At 33.7% G+C, this 15,838-nt stretch overlaps 3 protein-coding genes across 8 annotated transcripts; 2 read left to right on the forward strand and 1 right to left on the reverse strand.

Annotated features, from left to right (window-relative positions):
• Positions 1-472: 472 nt before the first annotated feature.
• On the reverse strand, positions 473-4,400 carry LOC110816221 (uncharacterized). The gene is made up of 5 exons (XM_022044330.2): positions 3,954-4,400; positions 2,172-2,434; positions 1,514-2,091; positions 884-1,399; positions 473-806 (listed from the first exon to the last, which is right to left on the reverse strand). Exons 2-5 carry the CDS (start codon positions 2,425-2,427, stop codon positions 681-683), a joined length of 1,476 nt encoding a protein of 491 aa, XP_021900022.2. The 5' UTR covers positions 2,428-2,434; positions 3,954-4,400; the 3' UTR covers positions 473-680.
• Positions 3,200-12,065, forward strand: LOC110816222 (Peptide chain release factor 1). 6 transcript variants are annotated; one of them, XM_022044331.2, is made up of 12 exons: positions 3,200-3,374; positions 4,820-5,003; positions 5,540-5,640; positions 5,740-5,838; positions 8,097-8,280; positions 9,358-9,406; positions 9,516-9,594; positions 9,679-9,804; positions 9,877-9,954; positions 10,189-10,347; positions 11,482-11,577; positions 11,656-12,065. In XM_022044331.2, exons 2-12 carry the CDS (start codon positions 4,838-4,840, stop codon positions 11,845-11,847), a joined length of 1,329 nt encoding a protein of 442 aa, XP_021900023.2. In that variant the 5' UTR covers positions 3,200-3,374; positions 4,820-4,837; the 3' UTR covers positions 11,848-12,065. The 6 variants fall into 6 exon arrangements, with proteins under 6 accessions (XP_021900023.2, XP_088075470.1, XP_088075469.1 ...); XM_088219344.1 differs by having other exon boundaries at positions 3,371-3,510; XM_088219343.1 differs by lacking the exon at positions 3,200-3,374 and having other exon boundaries at positions 4,738-5,003.
• A 692-nt stretch (positions 12,066-12,757) lies between these two features.
• LOC110816244 (protein RADIALIS-like 3) lies at positions 12,758-15,037 on the forward strand. The gene is made up of 2 exons (XM_022044359.2): positions 12,758-13,657; positions 14,742-15,037. The coding sequence occupies exons 1-2, from the start codon at positions 13,371-13,373 to the stop codon at positions 14,767-14,769; spliced, it is 315 nt and encodes a 104-aa protein (XP_021900051.1). The 5' UTR covers positions 12,758-13,370; the 3' UTR covers positions 14,770-15,037.
• Positions 15,038-15,838: the final 801 nt, after the last annotated feature.

The following is a 15,838-nucleotide window of genomic DNA, read 5'->3' on the forward strand; positions in this document are numbered from 1 at the left end:
CTTCAGTTCTCTTTTAACTTTTTACTTCAATTGACTTTCTGATAATAATTTAAAGAAATTCGAAAAAGAAAAATAGTAGTGAAAATGTTTTTTTTTTTTTGCTCCTAATTGGATGTCTAATGCTTATAGAGAAAGGCAAAAATGAAGTAAAAAAGGGTAATTAGATCAAAGCAAAAAGCTTCAAGAGCTTTTGAAATGTTTCTGCTTCATTGGTAAATAGCAGATGGCATGTGAACTTTAAGTGGTTGAGATCTGCAACATTTTCACCTTGATCCACATGGTAATTAAACCACACTCCAACAAGAAGTTTGGTGGGTGAGTTCTGCTTCCTCACAAGACAACAGGCTGTCCTCAACATTATAGGTAGCCTTTTTTAAAATTAAAAGAAACATGAGAAGATAATCTTCAATCCTATTTATTTTATAATCAAATAAAGACACAGAATCTAATAATGGATTTAGAAAAACTTGTTAGTTTTATTTGCATTCAGATATAAAAATATATATATATATATATACCTAATTAAAAAAGAAAGTAAATATTCATTTCCAAGGAGATGAATTTGTACCAAAATTTTAAAGCTAAGATTGTCTTGCTAGCAATGAATACTTTAGGTTCCTATGCACCATAAAACATGAACCAAAAAATAAAATAAAGATAAGAAGGTGGGATGGGGCAGATTATGTGAGAATAACATCAAAGTCTGAAAGAGTCCATTCTGCAACTTCCTCTTGATCACTCACAAAAATTTCAGTACCCGAATCAATGGATGTCCAGATTCTTCTAGCAGGAGGGGTACCTGGATCCTAAAACAATATAAAAACAATAGAAAGTCAACATTTAGATTTAGTTTTACAACTAAGAAAGAGTAAAATGTTCAAACCTGATAAAAGTGAAGTCTACTGGCTAAACCACCAACATCAAGCTCCCAAGTCCTTGGATCACCAACCCAACCATCCCCTTTTTTGGTTGGGTAGCCATATTCAGCCCATACTGGGTGAGGCAACAACTGAACTATTTCTTGTCCCTGAGGATTGCTGTAAGGATCACAAGTACTTACAGGTTGCTCCAAGTATTTTGCATTTCCAGGAGCACAATAGTAATGATAAGCTCCATAAGGGAAGTTTTTTGTATCATTCCTGAGAATCTTTTTGTTGTCTGGAGTAATATGGTACGGTGGGCAGTTTTGCAATTCTTCTGGGCTGCACCAAGATGTAACATCTGGATTGATGATCATCTCGCTGTATCTGGTTACATCTGTGAGTACATCTCCGTCACAGGGAGCTCCATTGTTCTTCCAACAGCTGCCCATATCTAGCAAGTAGAATTGGCTCTTGGGTCCTCCTCCATGTTTAATATCCAAAGTCAATCTAACTCTGAAATTGGGTGACTCCGGAAGCTGAAGAAACATAACCGACAACCAATAGTAAAAGACAATATTCTACCAAAAACGCAATAGCAGAAAATTTTAAAAAAAAAAAAAAAAAAAAAAAGTTGAGAAAAAAGTACTAACAGTTTTGAGCATTCCCCGCGTCATATAATGGTAACCTCCAGAAAATCCTCTAGTTGCATCAGCTCTAAGGTATAACATCAACCAAGGGTATTTTGCTGAAGTTTTGAGCTTATGCTTAAACACCCAACTCCCAGTTCCAATTTTCTTCTCCCAAATTACTTGATAAAATGAGATATTATCAAACTTATCTCCAATCTTAGCATCCAATTCATAACTTCCATTAAACCATCCTCTCATTGTATCATCACTTAACAACTCTGTTTGCTGATGATTCAAAATGGGTTGATTCATACATCCCTTTCCAAAACAAGGAAACCTACCTGGCCTAAATGGTCCTGTCTTTTTCCCATTTTCTGGGCACAACCCTGATTCTGTATCGTAGTTTCCATTTTTAAGCATAACCATCCAAAAATTCCATGGTCTTGGAAAATCTGGAACTTCACACAAAGAACCAAGGTATAATTCTTTCTTCGCTGCGTATAGGTCTGTGTTGTTCATTGCTGAACCAACACCAGGGAATGGCATACCCACCCCAAGCTTGTTATCTTTTTCCGATACCTTGTGTTTTAACAAGTATTCTGTCATTCAGGAAAAAATTAATACATATAAAATATAAAGAATGAACGAATTAAGAGGTTAAATATTATAAAGTAGTAACCTTTTTTAATTGGGTTTTGCTTAGTCCAGAGATCAAAGCAATCTGCAGCTCTTGGGCTGCCCATACCAGGAGTTTCTTCACCAACTTCATTGCATTGGTTCCAACCTTCAAATGCCACTCTCAACCCATCTCTTTTCATTCCCGGGTCTCCCACAGCTGATATATATGGCATCTCTCGCACACCTTCAGCGCTCAATATTAAAAAATTTATTACTAACACAATCACCATGCATAATTCCTTTTTCTCTATCATCATTGTTCTCCTGCAACAAAGTTGAAGTGTTAGTGAAATTACGATTACGATTAATTTATCTACTTAGGGATTTTAGGAAAGAATATAGGCATCTTGCAAAATGCTTCTTAGTGACATTTTCCAAATAAGATTAAACTAAGAAATATTAATATTTATAGAATTATTAGAAAATAATATGAGTAACATAAATAGGAAAACTAAAAACTAATAATGATGAATACTCAAGTTACTAATAATAAAGATTTCTGTGTATAACACCATGACCCCAATTAAGTATGTAATTATATGTAAAAATAATTAAATTGTTGTAAATTAACTAAATTAATTTTTATAATAGAAATAAATTTGAATTATAAATTAAAGGCTTTGGAGGCTTTAATGAAGAAAATTTTAAATTTTAGGGGCCTTAAGTAAATTAAAAGAACCTAAATGAATTGACGTTTCAAAAAAGGGGGCCAAAACATAAATTCTGGAAGTGTTGGACACCTCAGTGACAAACCGCGACAGGCCGTTCGGCCACGCGTGCGTACAAGCGGCGTGATCCGAAAATGAACGGCCATGATTTCACCGTTTAGATGTCGATCCAGCGGTTCTCATACGAGGACCGGATCTTGACGGACAAGGGCCATTCCCGCCTGAACGAACGGTCCATATGAAGACGCAGGATGAACGGTCTATAGCGCGCGAAGTGGACGGCCGAGATGAAAAGACAAGATGACTACCCAGATCGCGGGATCTACCGAGATTTAAAAAGCTTTAAAAGACTAAAGAACCCCGACTAATCCAACGGTTCAGAATCGTTATGAGGAGATCGGACGGCGGGAGCTAGAGAGAGGAGAGAAGGAGGGGAAGAGCGAGGCCGGAGAAGAAGAAGGGAAGCGTCGCGGAGGCAGAGGGACAGGGGAAAAGGAGGAGCCGTGACCGAGAGACGAACCTCGACGCCGAGACAGGTAACTTTACCTCTTTCTTCTTTCACCGTGTCTTCGGCGAGCCGAGAGTTGCGTTGCGTATTGGGACCCGATTTTCACGGGTTGAAGTAGTCAGGTTCTGACGGGAAACTCTTTAGAGACCCAGCCCGTGGTGTCGGTGAGTTGCCGGGAACCCGTGACTCCGGTCAAGTTTTTAGTTTTAGTTTTATTTTTATCTTGAATTAATTCATTCGTAGCGTGTGTGTATGGTGATTATAGGGCCTTTCAAATAAATCGGTGTAGATCTTGCATGGTAAATCTCTATAAGTATATCCCGGTATTGTGAGCCTGAGTTTGGAATTTAAACTCCATGCGTGAAAGCAGAACAGGTACAAGTGAGATGAGAATCTGAGAAGAACAGAACCCGGACGCATTCGAGGGAGGGGGAAGTGCGGGGAATGAGTTCGGGACGTGATTAATGTGGGTAAAATGTGATCAAAAATAAAGATCACAACAGATTACGAAACACAAATTACGTTAGCACATGAAGTAAAGTGAATTCAAGTCATAAAAATTCATATATAACAATTACGCTAATAATGTAAGAAATCAAAAGAGTACCTTTAGGATGAAACTTTTTCTTTACTCTCTGCCTAATTTTTGTTTGGAAATAAATAAAATCTGAGAGGGACTAGAGAATAATTTATATACAAAGAAGTTTTAGTTCAAGAGTGAAATAAAAAGAATATTGTAAATTTAGATTGTGGACTTCTAGTTTGATAATGATTCTTCTTATTAAATTTAGTATTTAGCCCTTTGAATTAGTAATTTATCATATTTCTATAATAATAAATTAATACTATCAAATTTTATCTTACTGGATAATCTTTTAGATTTTGCAATGGGAGCTTCTTAGAGTTTCTCTTTCTTTTTTTTTTTTTTTTATTAATTAATAAAAAAGGGTAAAGGTATAATATTATCCAGAATATAATTTTTATACCTGTAGAACTTTTCTTGTTACTTTAGAAGTCTACTGACTTAATTAAAGCGCCTGAAAGAATTTGTTTATATTTATCTTTTTTTTTTTTTTTTGTCTAAATATTTGATCAGTAATATATAAGACGAGAAAAACTGTCCATTCAGTTTTGATTCTATTGAATCAAACCAAAGCAATTTACAAACTGAGGAATTATTAATTTTTATTTTTTAAACAATTAACAACAAATGGAAACTGAATAAATGGTAGTGATTGTAAATTTGTAATGAAATTAATATGATATATTGGACTTTTATACATAATATTTGGTTTATTGATTATTAATTGGATGAAATAAAATTTGTTTTTTGTTTTATTAAATTATTATTATTATTATTATTTTAATTAAACCAACTCCTTTCAAAGAGGAATTTCATTCTTTCATTTCGTATAAAATGGATCCCATATTCGCCGCTTCAATCTGCAGTAACTCGTAATTTCGCTTTGACAGAAACTTTCAAAGAGGAACATGATCATGCAGACTGGAGCGTTCTCTTGGAGTTACTTGATTCGTGTACTGAAGCACTTTCAATCTGTGTCCGCAATTTCACATGCAAATCCTTGCTATCAAAGACCGTTTCTTCTATCTGCTTTAGCCAACAATTCTCTTTCAATTATTCGGCGGTACTCTAGTGGTGCGTTCTTCCTCTTCCTTGTTAACTTCATGATCTGATAAAGTTAGATGATTGTTTCGTTCTTGGAGTCTGATTGTAGGTTTTGGAAACCCTAGCTTCCAGGCATAGTTGTAGTCAATTGACGGGTTTTTAACTGATAATTTTCTAGTTAGAAGTTTGGTTACGGTGGTTTTGCCGAATCAAACTTAGGTCACTTATTTCATTCGGAGTTCACTTCCTTACAACGTCTTGTTCCGTTCTTTCTTTTTCTTTCCCATGGATGTAGTTGACAAAATGAATTATAAACCAAAAGAAAGTCAAGAACTGTACGTAAAGGAAAACTAGAATAAACTGCCAGTTTCTCTTTAAAATGAGTAGTTTTGAGCATTCCTATATGATCGGGATTTTTTCTTTTTTTTTTTTCCCCTACATGTTGAAGAGAAAGAGGCCTTACTTCTATTCCTGTAATTCTGTAATGACAAAGCTTTATCTGGTGACCTTGTTTTGATTATGGAATTTTTTGGTTGTACATGAGCCTTTGGAAATTTAAATGGCAGAAACGCAACCTTACTTATCTGAGGACCTTGTTAAGATCATGGAACAGAAACTATCAGCTATTGAGCACAGGAGCACTCTTCTAGAAAATCTCATAAATAAGGTAATTAATGATTCCTCTTTCTACGACAATATTTTTCTGGTTGTATAATGCCCATAATGGATTTTTTGATATCTGAATTGTGGTGTTGGTTGAAGACAGCCAGAGGCCTCGCCAGCAGAGTATTCAAGATCTAATAAAGAGTTGCGGAAGTTGAGGGATTCCATGGACCTTATAAATGAGCTAAGGACCAAGCAAAAGGTAATGAATTGCTTTGGCTCTATGATCAGCTTCTATTTGATGAACACACTCCATTTCCAAAATTATTCAAATTTGATCTCGCTGAGTCCAGTATGTGCTGTTTTACTATCTTTATATTATATGCAAGTAGAATGGCAAGCATGTCTGGAACAAGGGATATAGCCCAAATAATTAAAAATTCAAGGGAGGACTGGTCTATGCATCTAAAAGATTTGTGGTCCACGAGTGTGCATATACACTTGTAACTCTAAGCCTTTCTTGCCCATTGTTCACCTGGGTGTTTGTTATTATCAGTTCAACTATATAAGTAGCTATTTAGCTGCATAGAGTTGTTGGATAATTGGGTTTGACATTTATGTTGGTTCTTTACTCATAAAATATACTCTTATAGGCACGCTGTTAAAAAGTAATTCAATCAGATTTGCTTACGGAAATTATTCCATTTGGTGTTAGGATCTTCAAGGGATTTACTCATGTGCGAAGAAGGTTTTTGGTCAGAGTTAAGCACTCTGATATTGTGTTCTAAACTATTGAACTGTGTTCTAGTTTCTTTGTCAGTTATTCTCATCATCTGTCAGTTATTTTCTACTTTCCTGTTTCTCGAAGAAAAGTCCTTTACTTTCCTGCAAGATATAAGTGCTGTTCTGAAATTCAGAAACTATTGTGCAGTACTTTCAGACAATTTTTTTAAATTTTCTTGCTCGAGGAGAGTGTCAGATTCTCTCGTAATGAACCCGGATTTTACAGTCAAAATAGGTCAGAGAGCTAGAGCATTGCAGAAGCATATTTTTCTTTTGTCAAAAGTACAATTGTTGAATTGGATACAAACTATGAATTGGAATCCCAATTTTTTAAATCGAGAATCAGGAATCAAAATGAAGACCTAAAACATAGTTAATAAATCATAATTTGCTGCCACATATATATTATACAAATAAACAGTATTTAAAGGTAAGATATTTAAGAAATTTAAAATTATATATTGCTGGTATTGCAGAGAACCAAAAAGGTGCATATTTTTAAATTAAATGGTGTAAATATGTTTGAAGCTTTAGAAAAACTAGGGAAATAGATGAAAATGGAATGTCTTTCCTTTTTTTAGAAAAAAAAAGTCAAAAGTAAAAGAAATTGTTTTTATTTTTCCACATTTCATGTCAAAAAGCATCTTAAAAATTAGAAAACTATTTTTTATTTCAATTTCTAGATCCACCTTACAGTCAATTGAATTGAATTTGACCAACGAGTCTTTAACTAGAATCAATCAAATAATTCAATTCTGGTTCGTTCAATGAATTATTTTTTCGTCTTTTATACTTGATTTATTGCGATTCAACCGTACAATTTAAATTGTTTTGATTTTGAATCCAACGTGCAATTCTAACAACAGTTGAAACCTATAACCAGATCTGAGCTAAGGAACATATAAAACTAAACGGAGAAACCTATGTCCTGATTTTTGGTTAATCTTGGCAAGAGATGGAATTGCATCAGTCTTTTATCCAGACGACGACTTCAATTTATGAGATACTAAGTATGTATGGAATTGCTCATTGGGTGCTTATAAGTAATTTTAAATATTCTGTTTCAGTCCACCTGTTTAGCAAATAAAAGGGTGTTTGTGAGGTGCTTAAAAGTAACTTCAAGCAAGAAAAGTATTAAGTGTTCTATCTAACTTTTATGGGTGCTTGTTTTTTCATTCATTTAAGTTACTTATTTGCTTGCTTATACATAATTATTTATTTTTTAAGTATGTGAGTGCTTTAACTTAAAAGACACATTTCTATAAGCAATCTTGATATAATAAATTACAATTAATTTATCTACTTAGGAATTTTAGGAACAAGATTATAGACATCTTACATAATGCTTCTTAGTGACCTTTTCTAAATAAGATTAAACTAAGAAATATTAATACTTATAGAATTAGAAAATAATATTAGTAATACAAATAGGAAAACTAAAAACTAATAATGGTGAAATGCTAAAGTTACTACAACTGTAATATCACGCTCGTAATAGTCCAGTAGTTTTTACTTTCAGGATTATAGTTTCTAATCTATATAGGCAATCAAAACCTGATCCATTCTACATCAAATCCTAACATTCCGTTGGATGTTGGTATGTATCTTGTACAGATCCTTTCAAGGTTGTTCATATCTTTGTATTTTTGCTTGTTTTAAGTGATTCTTGTGACTGGCTCAGAAGCAGCTGCTTGATACTTTTTGCTTTTCTTTTCTTTTTCTTTTTTTTTCATGCAGGAGATTCATGGGTTGAAGTCACTGGTAGCTGAATTCCCTAATGACAAAGACATGCTTGCTATGGCAACTGAGGAGTTGGGTGGGGCCATGGAAGAAGAGAAAAGACTGCAGAATTTGTTGCTGAGGGCATTACTTCCTAAGGATGATGCTGATGAGAGGGACTGTATTCTGGAGGTAAGAGCAGGTAAGAAATGTTAAATTAAGGGATAATGTCAAAATACCCTCACGCTTTTGCATTTATATGAAATTGCACCTTTCATTTCTATTATATGAGTATGCACCTCAAACTATTACAACGTATGAATAACATCTGTCGATAATTTCTGTTATAATTTACAGAATTCTCGTTTTTTACAATTAAATTAGCAGAACTCTAGTTTTTTACTAATTAAATTTAAAATATCATTCGAAAGAACAGAATAAACTCATTTCTCTTATTTTTGCTCTTTTTTTTTCCATTTCTACCTTCTCTTTTATCTCTCTTCCTTCTTTAGCTCATGCTAATGTACATATCTTGTTCTTTATTTCAAACTGACAACCACCAACCACCAGCCCCCACCAAAAAAAGAAAAATCTTCTTCAACCTTAACCGAAAGAAACCCATAACAAAGCAGCCCAATAAATCAACATGCAGAAATCATCTTGCTGTGTTCTTTTTTTTCTCCAAAAAGTCAAAGTTTCTTTATCCAATGGCAATCCATGTAAACTTTAATGGTGAAGATAAGGTAGAGACGATACTCAAACTTAATATCATGGAGCAGATATTTGCTTCCAGCAGAAGTCACAGCAAGCACCATTGTGCAGATGAGAGATCCATCTTTGCATCACTGGGTTTCATGAAAATTTTGACTTTGTTCTTACTAAATAGGAGAAATTTTAAGCTTCTGCTTGAAATTTTTGTAACCGAGTTTGAGGCAGAACAATAAAGTGCTGAAGATAGAGAAATTTGAGGAATAATGATGGCGGTTTAAAGAAAGGGTAACCAAGCTTTTTATAAAAAAAAATATGACAATTATTTTTTATTTAAATGATAAAAAAGTAGAATGCTGTTAACTTTAATGGAAATTATTAACAGAAAATGCATTTTAGTTTGATACAATTAAAAATGTGATGTTCAATTTGACATAAATATAAAAGTGCAAGGATATGTTTTGATGTTACCCTTTGAGTTAAATCGCATGGGAAGCAATTGTTTAGGCAGTTAGCCTGCCTCTTAGAAAATGTTTTCCTTCTCTTGAATTTTGATAAAGGTGTTAATCAGGAACTGGAGGCGAAGAGGCTTCTTTGTTTGCAATGGACATATATAAAATGTAAGTTACCGTGGCATAGTTAGAAGCTGTAGAAGAATTTGTTTTAGCTTATTTCTAGTTTTTGCACCTTGCCATTTGAAAAATTTTAATATGGTTTGAATTACATTAGGTATGAGAGATACTCGCAGAAGATTGGTTGGAAATTTGAAGTCGTAGATGTAACTGAATCTGACTTGAAAGGATATAAAGTATGTCTTTCGTCTGTTGCTAGTTGTCCCAATTAATGACAATGCATCTAGTTTGGAACTTTATGTTGTAGACATTTCATACAGAATCGTGCCTTTCTGTTGCTGTGTTTTTTAAAGTCTCATTCTCCTCGCCAGGAAGCTAGTGCTGCAATTTCCGGACCTGGTGTTTATGGGAAGCTAAAATTTGAAAGTGGAATTCACAGAGTTCAGGTTTTCCTACCTCCTATTAACCTCACAAAATGTGACTTCTAGCTGCAGTTACTAACAATTCTGCTTTGGTAGCGAGTACCTCTAACAGAGAAGTCTGGACGTATTCATACCAGTGCTGTATCTGTTGCCATACTCCCACAGGCTGATGAGGTAATTGGCTTAAAGTTGGATATTTTATGAATTTTTGTCTGAGCTACAGTGCAATTATCAGATATTTGCATTTAGTCATTAGAGGCTGGCAGCAGATGCTCATTTGTACATACAGGGACATTATTTCAATTTTAGGTCTATATTTTTGTTATTCCATCAGTTATGTTATAGTGGAGTACTGGAAGTAAGATAAACAAATCCTCTGTCACTTAGTCATTTTTGTGATTTCTATAGGTAGATATCCAGTTGAGGAACGAGGATTTGAGGATTGATACTTACAGATCTGGCGGTTCTGGTGGTCAGCATGCAAATACCACAAATAGTGCTGTTAGAATGACACATTTGCCCACTGGGATGACAGTGTCCATACAAGATGAAAGATCACAACATATGGTAAAGATACTCCTAAAGCAGTTTAGAATTTCTTGAATATACATGCTTTCAGGCATAAAGTGCCTTTTGTTTCTGTTTACTGGAAGATAATTATTATGATAATTAACAGCTATGCTGCTGCTTTTGGATATTTTTTTCCCTTGGTTGCACTGAGAACTCCTTTGCATATTGAATGATCTAACACCAAAGGTTATTAATGGTCTGATAGTTTATTATTTATGGTATATGCTTATGGCCTGCTCTCTTGTTATTTTGTTATTTTATGTGCTAGTCTGTAAAAATATAAAAATGAAAAATCCTGTTCTCATATTACTTTTTCATGTACAATTGTGCCTATTCTTTTTTTTTTTTTTTCTTTTGAAATAAAACTTCTTTTCCTGTTATGTGAATCATTCAGAGATATGAATTCTAGATTGTAAATGCTTTAATGATAATGACCTGTTTGGTCAATTCCTGCAACAGTCTTTTACTTTACTAGAATATGCTTGATAAATAGAATTTTATAATAATCCTAATGTTTGAATCATTCAATTCTCCCACTGATTTCTTTTGGCTAAATTTATTAAAAACCCATCGACGAGGAATTCTGGTTAGGAATTCCTAATATTAATTGATTCAAATATGAAAAAGTATGACCTAATATTAAATGTCAAGAATATCGTAGTAATTAAGTAAAGGAAGTCAATATTCTATTAACGTAATTAAAGGAGTTCAGTAACAATTGAAACAAACAGGTTATAAGTTGCTATTTTGTCTATTTAACTTGAGATTAGGTGCTGCTTTTGGCACTCTTTTCCATGTTGATACACAACAAGCCAAAAGCATATTGTCTGGTTCCTTTTAAATCACTGATAATATCTGCATTTCTGCTGGGTGTAATTATATGAGACAGTTCTATGTAGTTAAGGGGAATTAATCCTTGTATTCATTTGTGTTGTCGTGATGTGCATTATTGTTGCATTAATATAAGTGGTGCCCGAGCATTCTATTGTAATATATATGCCATATTGTCGCATTAATATGAAAGGTAAGCAAGCATTCTATTGCAATATTCATGCCTTATTGGACAGTATTTACCCTTTTGGCTTTTGACCCCTTGATTTTTGTTTCCTGTACGGTTTGGTTCTTCCACAGAACAAGGCCAAAGCTCTGAAAGTGCTGTGTGCAAAGCTATATGAAATGGAAAGGTCTAGAGTTCACATAACCCGATCGAAACTTCGATCAGAGCAGGTATGATGACTTCCATACAAAAATCAGTCGTTCCTTTTTCATTTCATCATTGATGCAGAGCTATTGTCGCCTTAACAGATTGGAAGTGGTGATCGATCTGAACGTATTAGAACATACAATTTTCCTCAAGGACGAGTCACAGACCATCGTATTGGCATCACTCATCACGCCATAGATGATGTTATGCAGGGCGAGGATCTAGATGTCTTTATTGATGCTCTTCTCTTGCAGCATGAAATGGATGCAATTGCATCATTCGCTTCCCAATAGAAAGTCATTTTACGTTTTTTTAAGAACAGGATGCTACTTTGATGTATCACAGGTTGTATGTTAATTATTTGTAATGTTCTATCCAATATATTCTGTCTCTTGGACTGTTTAAAAAAACGTGTCCAGCTTGAGCTGGTTGGAAACGCAGTATGGGGAAGTTACCAAACTGGGTAACTTGTAGACTTGCAGAAGGTAATGCGAGTGGGGTAACTTCTATAGTTGTGCATGTCATTTTTCGTCTGCCTAGCAAGGATTTCAAAGCTGACAAGAGGCCGGTGTCAGTGTCAGCTTAGCAGTATTAGTTGCATAATCCAATGGGCCCAAACTCTGATATGGACGTAATATTGATTGTCAAGTGGAGTTAATTTTGAATTGTTATTATCGACAGCCTACCTAGAAGAAAATTATAGAGAATGAATTGACAAAATCATTGTAAGTTGATGCTGAAGTCATCAATTATGATTAGGTAGAGTGATTGGATGTAATTGTCATTTCCTAGCATTTTTGGTTGCTTCAAGTTTGGTTTGGTAGTTAGGGGAGATATTCTTTATTTCTTTTACATATGAAATATGTCTACATGGCTATGCCTATATAGTGGCGATATGTATATGTTATGCCCACAGTGGAAGCTAAAAGATACGATGCAAATCCCTCTGGGTCCATTAGTGTCCGGATTGAAGGAGACAGGTCAGTATATACAAATCTAAAAGCTATACCTTACTGCAGGAAAAATGGAAAAAGAGTGGGTTTGGATTAGTTTTTCAAATTTCACTACCAAGTGCTAAGGCATCCAGTTAGGATAACTATTTTTTATCTTTTTTTTTTTTTTTTTTTTTTGGGGGGGGGGGGGAAACATTTTTGTTGCTTCTAAGCCTTTCTATTTCTTAGCCAACTAAAAAAAAAGGGGTAATTGGAAATTTAGAAAAATCAAGTAATACTCAATCCTGCCCACAGAAGTCTCTTTCTTCACTTTCAAGGTAAAAAGTTTATAAAATTGATTGGATTAAGGTGAAATGTCTCTTTCTTTTTCTATTAGTGGTTTTATGATCTCTAAGTTTGACTTGAATTACATGTGATAAGGTATTTCCTCTTTGAACCCAACACTATAATTGGGAAGGAAATAGATTCTAGGTCTTGCAAGAAAGGGATTGGATAAGTATTTGGGTTTTGTCTATTTTTTATGATTGATTTCCTGTTCAGGAGTCTTTTTATAAAAAAAAAAAAAAAATGAAGAAACAGAATTTTTTGTTAGACTCGGATCTGGTCTGTCACCCAAACATCCCTTTATAAAAAAAGAAAACGCAGATTGAACTAGAAAGAGAAGATTTCCTGCTCATTAACTGGGATATCATACGTTTTAAATGATGTATATCTGACATCTCCTAAACAAGAAGTGTGCTAGACTCTGGTAGAGAGAATCCGGCTAGGAATCTGAAAAGATTCTCCTCTCTCTCCTTCCAAGCAAATGTAAATTCAAATTTTTTTACAATTTCTCCAAAGAATCAAACCTCTGGTTTAGCGACATGGATAGCTTTCCGAACATATTCTGCGGTTGGAGTTGGGAAGAGAACAAGCTATTTGAACTGGCTTTAACAATGGTGGATGAACAAGTACCAGATCGATGGGAGCTGGTGGCTGCCATGGTTGGTGGAGAGAAGAGTGCGGAGGATGTGCAGAAACATTATGTGATTCTTTTGGAAGATTTGCAGTTCATAGAATCTGGTAAACTCGACCATAAACTTGGTGGAGAAGCTTTTCAAGTTGAACTAGACTGTAATCAATCTCTATGCTGGACTGATGAAGATAACAGGTATATTAATTTCATTTCTCTTCTGTCTCTTCTTTAATCTTTCGTCGGACCTCCTTGTTTGTTTATGATTAGGTCAATTCTGTTCCGTATTATTTTCAGTTTACACCATCTATGCAATGCAAAACAAAAAATATCAACAGAGAATTTATTTTCTCATCTGGGTTCCTATTCTTGGACATCTTTGATCCTACATAGATTATAGTATCTTTCTTGATAAATTATCATCCATTCCGTCCCTATTCTTTTTTTAATTTAATTGCTGAACTAATTTCCAATTCCTACTTGGTATAAATAATTCAAACTTAAAATCAGTAATTCAATTCTATATATCAAAATCATAATTTAAGCAAAGAAATAAAATAAAAATTGAGTAGTAATTGAACTAAACGAACCAATACTGGTATTCAAACATCATTCGGTATTATGACATGGGTACATCTTCCTCTCTCACATTCTTCCATTTTTTTTTCATAAAACTATTTGATTGATCTCCAACAGTGAATCAGACGTCTTGAATTTCTACAGTAATTTCTTGTGATAAAACTGGGAAATCCCTCCTTTCACATGTATTCTTGTGATTACAAAAGAAAAGTTACGGTATGATTGGAACAAATCTTGAAATTTATGCAATTTATTTGCAAATCACGTTTAGTTTAACTAGTAGAGGATGCAAATTCTACTAGGAAATGATAAACATAGACCATCAAATCAATTGTTATCAATTTATTAAATATTTCCACCTAAACATAGCCTTTGAATGTCAATTTCTCGTTCTTTCTCTTCTGCGACAAGTATTAGACATGGTAGTTCTGTTCTCAAAAAGTAATGAAAGAGAAGATATGTTGGAAGTGCTAGTGTCATTCTTTTGGGTATTATGACTAAGTTGATGCATTTCACATTGACGCTTATCAATTCATATTTCGCATTGATGTTGATCAATCCATATTTTGCATCATTAGCTGCAGCCAAGATAGAACAAGAGCTCTCTGCCTAGCACTTGATAGCCCCTTCAGTTTCAAATAACATTTTTTATTATTATTATTAGAAACTGAATATATGATCTTGAATTTGACTGTGATTACAGCTTGCTGCTCCAATTGAACATAAATTGATTGATTTCAAGAGATGGTGGATTCATTGCTGTTCATGAGATGGAGGATTCATTGCTGCTCAAATTCATGAACATAGCTTATGATTTAGGTAATTTTATCATTAGATCTCTGTGGTAAATTTAGTTTGCAGACTTAATCAATCCATAGTTTGTAGTAGATAAAATTTTCTAGAAAAATGCCAGCCAGGGAACTGGAACTTATACTCCAACTCCAAGAAAATTAGGTTTCAACTTTCTGTTTTATACACGTTTTACTCTCTCCTCTTACATATGGCAATGGTGGCTAGCTACCAAGACCACTGCTCTTTTTAAACAATTTTTTTTTTTTTTTAAAGTGCTATAGCTAAGGAGCTTCAGTTCTCTCTTAACTTTTTACTTCAATTGACTTTCTGATAATAATTTGAAAAAATTCGAAAAAGAAAAATAGTAGTGAAAATGTTTTTTTTTTCTCCTCATTGGATATCTAATGCTTATAGAGAAAGGCAAAAATGAAGTAAAAAAGGGTAATTAGATCAAAGCAAAAAGCTTCAAGAGCTTTTGAAATGTTTCTGCTTCATTGGTAAATAGTAGATGGCATGTGAACTTTAAGTGGTTGAGATCTGCAACATTTTCACCTTGATCCACATGGTAATTAAACCACACTCCAACAAGAAGTTTGGTGGGTGAGTTCTGCTTCCTTGTAAAAAAATTGACATCATAGATAGCCTTTTTTTTAAAAAAAAAAAGAAGAAGATCATATTCAAATCCAATTTATTTTATAATCAAATAAAGACAAAATTTAATAATAGATTTAGAAAAAACTTTTAAGTTTTATTTGCTTTCGGATAAAAAGAAATTAAAATATACTTAACTAAAAAAGAAATAAATATTTATTTTCAAAAAACTGTTAATCTTTCTAGTTTATAATACGTGGAGAATACTAAAATTTTAAAGATAAGATTGTCTTGCTAAAATTGACTACTTTAGCATGAAACAAAAAGTGAAATAAAAATAAAAATAAATAGAAAAGGTGGGATGGGGAGATTATGTGAGAATAACATCAAAGTTTTATAGTGTTCACTTTGCAACTT

This window comes from Carica papaya, chromosome 5 (assembly GCF_054855325.1).
Source record: "Carica papaya isolate Zhongbai chromosome 5, ASM5485532v1, whole genome shotgun sequence".
In the NCBI taxonomy this organism is placed as follows: domain Eukaryota; kingdom Viridiplantae; phylum Streptophyta; class Magnoliopsida; order Brassicales; family Caricaceae; genus Carica; species Carica papaya.